The 6,019-nt window shown below is 41.8% G+C and overlaps 2 protein-coding genes across 5 annotated transcripts; one reads left to right on the forward strand and one right to left on the reverse strand.

Moving 5' to 3' along the window:
- Positions 1-354: 354 nt before the first annotated feature.
- Positions 355-3,559, reverse strand: LOC124215588 (clarin-3-like). 4 transcript variants are annotated; one of them, XM_046619148.2, is made up of 6 exons: positions 3,330-3,559; positions 1,966-2,445; positions 1,537-1,713; positions 1,315-1,457; positions 778-935; positions 355-577 (listed from the first exon to the last, which is right to left on the reverse strand). In XM_046619148.2, exons 2-6 carry the CDS (start codon positions 2,183-2,185, stop codon positions 439-441), a joined length of 837 nt encoding a protein of 278 aa, XP_046475104.1. In that variant the 5' UTR covers positions 2,186-2,445; positions 3,330-3,559; the 3' UTR covers positions 355-438. The 4 variants fall into 4 exon arrangements, with proteins under 4 accessions (XP_046475104.1, XP_046475102.1, XP_046475105.1 ...); XM_046619146.2 differs by having other exon boundaries at positions 3,306-3,559; XM_046619149.2 differs by lacking the exon at positions 3,330-3,559 and adding an exon at positions 2,681-2,699.
- Positions 3,560-4,109: 550 nt separating this feature from the next.
- Ttc1 (Tetratricopeptide repeat domain 1) lies at positions 4,110-5,770 on the forward strand. The gene is made up of 4 exons (XM_046619145.2): positions 4,110-4,794; positions 4,887-5,063; positions 5,227-5,412; positions 5,469-5,770. The coding sequence occupies exons 1-4, from the start codon at positions 4,468-4,470 to the stop codon at positions 5,646-5,648; spliced, it is 870 nt and encodes a 289-aa protein (XP_046475101.1). The 5' UTR covers positions 4,110-4,467; the 3' UTR covers positions 5,649-5,770.
- Positions 5,771-6,019: the final 249 nt, after the last annotated feature.

Raw genomic sequence — 6,019 nt, forward strand, 5'->3', positions numbered from 1 at the left:
GCTTTCACCACCTGCCACGGGCAGGTGTGACGGCGCCACGTTCCGATCTCCACCGCCAGGGAATCATGGACACAACACAAAGCGGAGAGTGCACTCGGACAGGGGAATTTTTGTTTTTGCCTAAATACTCGGCTCCTGGGCGTTTATCGAAGCCGAAATCACAGCTGAACTGTTCTTGCCATCGTCTAGTTTCGGATGAAATAAACCTCGGTGAATTTCGATCGCGATTAATGATACTGGATTGAAAACAAAACCGCAAGTGGGCCTCGACGGCGGCCATGTTGATATTGTTGCAGCGTTTGTGTTAGACCAAATTTTTTCGTGATGTCTACCAATTTCGTAGGCGGACCGATATCGGGTATTTAAATAGGTTTTATTATCGTTAATTATATTATAAAGTAATGTTATAATTAGGAATTATTCGAGTGGATTGGGATCCTAGAACAGCACCAGAGTCCCGTCGGCGATGTCTTCGATGTCTATCTTCGTTTCGGGTGGTTCGCTGTTTATCAACGTGTCTCGCAGGTAGAGGAGACCGATATTGATAGCGTGAAGGAAGGGTGGCGTCAATAAAAGCCTGAAAGTGAAAACGAAAAATATTTACCCGAATCAAGTCTGGTTTTCGTTGTACCGAACGTAGTCGCAAAATTATATTTAATTCTGCAATTGTTTCTACTTTCTTCTAATATACTTCACCTCTTACGTTTCCATATCGTTTTCCCGTATCATAGTTTGGAACAGGGAATTCTGATAATGCAGACACTAAAATTGACTTACCAGTACGAATATCCGAGAGATGTTTCAGAAGTGAATTCACCGACGATCGTGTCTCTGATAGCAACGTTGGTCTGTGTTCTCACCCCATAGTGGACTCCCCAAATGATGAGAACGATGACGTCCAAGCCTACAGTGACGGCATTAGCTATGTAGATACCCTGCAAACGATAAGGGAAAAACAACGAACGCGTTTTTATACTCGCGAAAAATGAGTCAATATTAAAAAAAGCAAACGAACATCCAACGGGCTCTATCGTTACGAATCCTTATCTTGCGATTTTGATGATATTTATCTATAGCTACCCTAGATTGAATACGATTATCACTTCAACCCGATACGAAGCTTTCAAACTGTACCTAATTGATACAAACAATTGCGCGGGGTTCGATGCATGATTCGGTGATTACTAATTATCAGATCCCGGTATAGTTGGCAATAAATCTCCGATATTACGTGACAATTGTACATATATTTTTCAATCGAGTTTAAGACCCGGTTTTTTCTCGACGAATCTTCGCTGTCCAGCTCTGACTTACCAGGACGTTCAAGTACGATTCTGACGGACTCCATGCGCTGTTGACAACCGAAAGACCTGCGGAGATTGCGGCTGCAGCTAGAAGCAGGGTCATGAAAATGACATTGCTCAGCCAGGCACCGGCGTTTAAAAAATCTGAGGTAGCTGCAATCAGGTTGGAAGAGACACGTTATCGTCATTTCTTGGAAGGCTTCTCGAGGGTCGAGTTTCCGGTGAAACTTACAAGTTCCATTGTCGGCTCTGGATATTGCAGAGCCAGTACTGGTCAGGGCTCGTGTCGACACGCTGCAGGCGAATGAAGGTGTTTCTCCGGCCAACAGGCTTTCCACTTCAGCCGTTCTTTCCGAAGCTGTGGACAAGCAGCTCCACGCACACGCGTTCGAACCCCAAACGCAGGTTACTGAAAAAAGATTGTAGAAATTTTTTTACCACGTCAAATTGAAATGTGTATCCAGTTTTTTAGACCCTTCGGAACTTTCAACCACATCGCCTTACATACACAGCGTGCAGTCTTTGGAACGTTGTTTAAAACGGTGTTACGATACGCGGTTCATGGATTCTCGAGAATTCCAACGAGTTCCATGATGCTTCATGTAAAGTAATCGACTAATCGTTAGCTCCTCGGTCTCATTAGGTATTCTTAATTAATTACTGTATAGATCGTAGTTCGTCGCCGTCTGGACCAGTTGTCGCGTCAAGCTTCCGGTGAATAGTCCATGGTTCACGTCGGAGTCTCCATAAGTGAGACCTGAGACCGAAGCAGCCGTTGCGTAAACCCATCCAGTCGTACCCATGGATATGCAAATGATGACTACCGATGCGATCGAGATGAGAGCGGTGACAGAGAGGAAGACGCCGTACTTCTTACCCATATTTTTTTTTTTATCACGCAGCAGCACAATAATAAAAAATCACTGTACTATAACGTGTACAAACACGTTTGGTATTACCAATATTCACTTGTTCACACTACAGCTATTCGTTGGCTGTTATTCTTGAGGAAACCAGAAGGACGGAGACTCTCGAGATTAGGGGCGCACTTTTATTGTCATAACGTCACAGTTTATTCGACCACTTGTTGTTGCTGCTGTTGATTAGACTCTTGGTTTTCATCAGCATTTTAGCACCCCAACTGAAAAGAGATTATATAATAATGTGTACATAGAAATTGAATTAAAATCTAAACGAACAAATGTTAGATTAGGAAGTCATGGCGAACGTCAGGGAGCGGGGACGACCTCAGCTTTCAAGTACCGCTGTATCTATGAGTAAGAATAAGTGTCTGTAGTTGCTGGTTCATGTAAGATATAATTTGCCGCGTGCGTAATCAATCGATTCATTTTAATCGCGTATCATACACACATTACCGCTATACGATGACGTACGTTGCGGTCTTTTGACGATCGACGATCGCGACGAAGAGGCTAATTCCTGTCGTCTAAAGGAGCTTCATGATTTATAAAAATATCAGAGAATTTTATAAATATACACAGTGTTTGCGTATTTCAAATTTCGAAAACACGTGGCTTTACGACGCAGAAGATTTTAGCTATGGGCTTGTAATCGGTGCGACAATTTGATGTTCAAGACGTCTATATTGGCTTAAGATTATCGCTTTCAAGAGGACAATTTTGCTTTTTGTTATCTGCTCACTTCCAAGAATGATATGTAACGGAGATATCTGGGTCACTAAATAGGGTACACATTTTTTCACTTCACTTTTTGAGTTGATTGCGGCAGATATTTTTAAACTGACTGTAAAGAATGCGCTCATGTTTCACATTATCGATAATTATGTTTTTTTTATAAATTGGTGGAGTTCGTTATCATTATAAGGTAACGGGGGACCATTAAGAAATATTACTGGCGAATGACGGATTGACTTGTCGGTGGATGCAGGGTATGGTAAATAATTAGCACGGAAGCGATTTTTCTTTAGTAATTTGCACAGCTGAGACTATATTTTAGCTTGTAAATACCAAGATGACATACTTTCACAGTATCCTTAACACGCACCTACTGTCACTCGCGTAAAAACCTTCTGAGCTTAGAAAAACAAAGAGAAGAAATTATTTCACAGGTTTTGCATCGACTGCGAGGAGATTACAGCCTCATTCGACAAACTGCTATCTTATCAGATTAGCTGCCGGCTCGTAAGCCGATACGTTATGTGTGGTTCGGACATTTTACTCTGTGTTAGTATAACCGCCAGGCTGGTGGCTCGGAAATATTTGATTGTTAAACTCTTATCGGGAATGGCACTTGACATTAAGTACAGGTAAAAGCATTGAACAGATGTCAGCATCACTCTTGCGGCAAATTCTGTTAACTTATCATGGTTACCACTCGAAGGACTGAGGAGCTGAAAAAAAAAATATTTGTGTTCCTGAAAATTGATTGTGGTAGTGGTGGTGCTTATAAGTATCGGATGCGTCGCATTGGTCATCTTTCTGTAGAAATTTCGTGCAATGAAATTATCTTGCACCTTTATTACAAATCGATTCCATGCACCGTTTCGAATTCAATTGGTTAATCAATTTAAAAAAGCTACACGCTTTGATCATGTCTGGTAACTAGAAGGCTTTCGTTCTGAAGTTTCGGAGCTGTAACCGATGTTGTTCGTAATCAGGCGCTTTTGATAATTTGCTAGGTTGTCTCTAGTTAGGCGCACTTTGACTATTTTTAGCGCCATCTTCAGGAATAAAACGTGCTTCATTTGTTGAAAAACTTACAGATAGCAGTTGGACTAGCAGCGTCACATGTGGTGAATTTTAAAACTAGTCATGAATATTCGCGTGTATTCAAATGATATGACGATTGAAAATAAGGAAATAAATTTTACACAAAATAATTGAATAATTTGCGAATTACTATTGTTAGTTTTTCTCCCGAGCGATGTTGTCAACTCGCATTTTCTAGAATCGTAATTAAACGCTACGGTGCCTTGCCGCGTATGGAAAGATCAATAAACGCAGAAGCTGGTTGCGACTCGTAGCGCAGGTTATTCCAGAATGACGTATCACATCGTCGTGTAGGTTATGTGTGACAGCTAACCTCGCAATATTGCGTGCATCAAGTACGTTGAGAGGTTTTAAAACCGGCGATCGACAGTTCGTGCGTATGTTTCTAACGTGAATTTGAACTTTAAACGAGGATGGATAATAACGTCGCGAGTGAAAAGAGGCCTCAGACAAACGAGGAGATAATAGACGAGCTGACCAAAGGCCTTGAGGATTCGGCGATTAGGCAAACACCGACGGAGTCCAGAGGCGAAAACAAAGAGAGTGAAAAGGACAAAGTACAGCCTAGTACGAGGATCGGTAATGATAAAATTAGCGACGATCCTTTCGCGGCGATAGGAAAGGACGAAGATGAAGAGGAGGAACAGGATGGAAAGAAAATCACCGAACTACCGGATGATTTCATTGACGAAGAGGCGCTGAAGGACAGAGAAATCGACTTGACGGAGGAGCAGAGAGAGGTGAGAAGCTTTTTCAATCCATGTAGCGCATCGTTCGCTTCGCTTGCCGATAACCACATACTATGCTACCGATGTTACTGAATGTGAAACAGGCGCTGAGAAAGGACGCGGAGAGTCTGAAGAACGAGGGAAACGAGCTTTTCAAAAGCGGTGAATATCAGAAAGCCATGGACGCTTACACCAGAGGTATACAAACCTGTTCGCTCGCCTTCGACAAGGACAGATCGATTCTATATGCTAACAGAGCGGCGGCGAAGATGAAATACATGGTAAATCAACAATGATTTTATCCTTGTTGGTGAATCGTTTTAAAACGCATGACTTTACAAAACATCCTTGCAGAGGTCGATAATTTGGGATAATTATGACGATTGAGATATAGTCATCTTTCAGAGAGAAAAAGAAAATTTATAGATTGGCTCCTCTTTCCAGGAGAACAAAGACTCCGCTATATCGGACTGCACCAAAGCGTTGGAACTGAATTCTAGTTACTTGAAGGCTTATTTGAGGAGGGCACAGCTCTACGAAGAGTCTGATAAACTCGACGAAGCCTTGGAGGATTTCAAGAAGATTCTTACCTTCGACCCGGCGCATAGCGAAGCGAATTATGCTGTCAGGGTGAGTTTATTATGAAATACGAGCTAGTCTGTGTTTGAACTGAATTTTATTCGCAGAGATTACCGCCGTTGATCGCGGAGAGGAACGAGAAGCTGAAAACAGAGATGATAGGGAAGTTGAAAGACCTCGGAAATATGGTCTTGAGACCATTCGGCCTTTCCACAGACAACTTTGAGCTGAAACAGGACCCTAATAGCGGCGGATACTCCGTTAACTTCAACCAAACGCCAAGATAATATTAAAAGAGCGTAACGATTGCTTGACACAAGGAACAGAAGACATATGGCTTTCTATAAGTATGAAATCATCTACATGTTTAAGTTTACTCAGAATAAAGAGACTCTGGTACGTCACGTTACCGCGTTGTTTTTCGTCAACTCATTTTCAGTTCGTTGTTTTTTTTTCTTCCTCTTAGATATAAATATAATGCAAAATACGTTGACACGGATCATGTATTTTATTATTCAGAATACAGAACCAAACGTAGGAGGCAATGAACTCTGATAACAAAGTGAATATACCCATGTGTACAAGAGCACAAGTATGTATGCATACGGATCGGTTGGAAATTTAGTTTGACAGTTGGCAAACTAAAATGCTTTCATCA

This window comes from Neodiprion pinetum, chromosome 3 (assembly GCF_021155775.2).
Source record: "Neodiprion pinetum isolate iyNeoPine1 chromosome 3, iyNeoPine1.2, whole genome shotgun sequence".
Lineage (NCBI taxonomy): Eukaryota > Metazoa > Arthropoda > Insecta > Hymenoptera > Diprionidae > Neodiprion > Neodiprion pinetum.

Excerpts from the sequence above, each read along its gene's own strand:
- Ttc1 (XM_046619145.2), top strand. The coding sequence starts at position 4,468 with ATGGATAATAACGTCGCGAGTGAAAAGAGGCCTCAGACAAACGAGGAG. Across the intron at positions 5,064-5,226 it reads CGGCGAAGATGAAATACATG|GAGAACAAAGACTCCGCTAT; the intron begins GTAAATCAACAA and ends TCCTCTTTCCAG. Across the intron at positions 5,413-5,468 it reads AAGCGAATTATGCTGTCAGG|AGATTACCGCCGTTGATCGC; the intron begins GTGAGTTTATTA and ends TTTTATTCGCAG.
- LOC124215588 (XM_046619148.2), bottom strand. The coding sequence starts at position 2,185 with ATGGGTAAGAAGTACGGCGTCTTCCTCTCTGTCACCGCTCTCATCTCG. Across the intron at positions 1,458-1,536 it reads CAGAGCCGACAATGGAACTT|CTACCTCAGATTTTTTAAAC; the intron begins GTAAGTTTCACC and ends ACCTGATTGCAG. Across the intron at positions 936-1,314 it reads AATCGTACTTGAACGTCCTG|GGTATCTACATAGCTAATGC; the intron begins GTAAGTCAGAGC and ends TATCGTTTGCAG.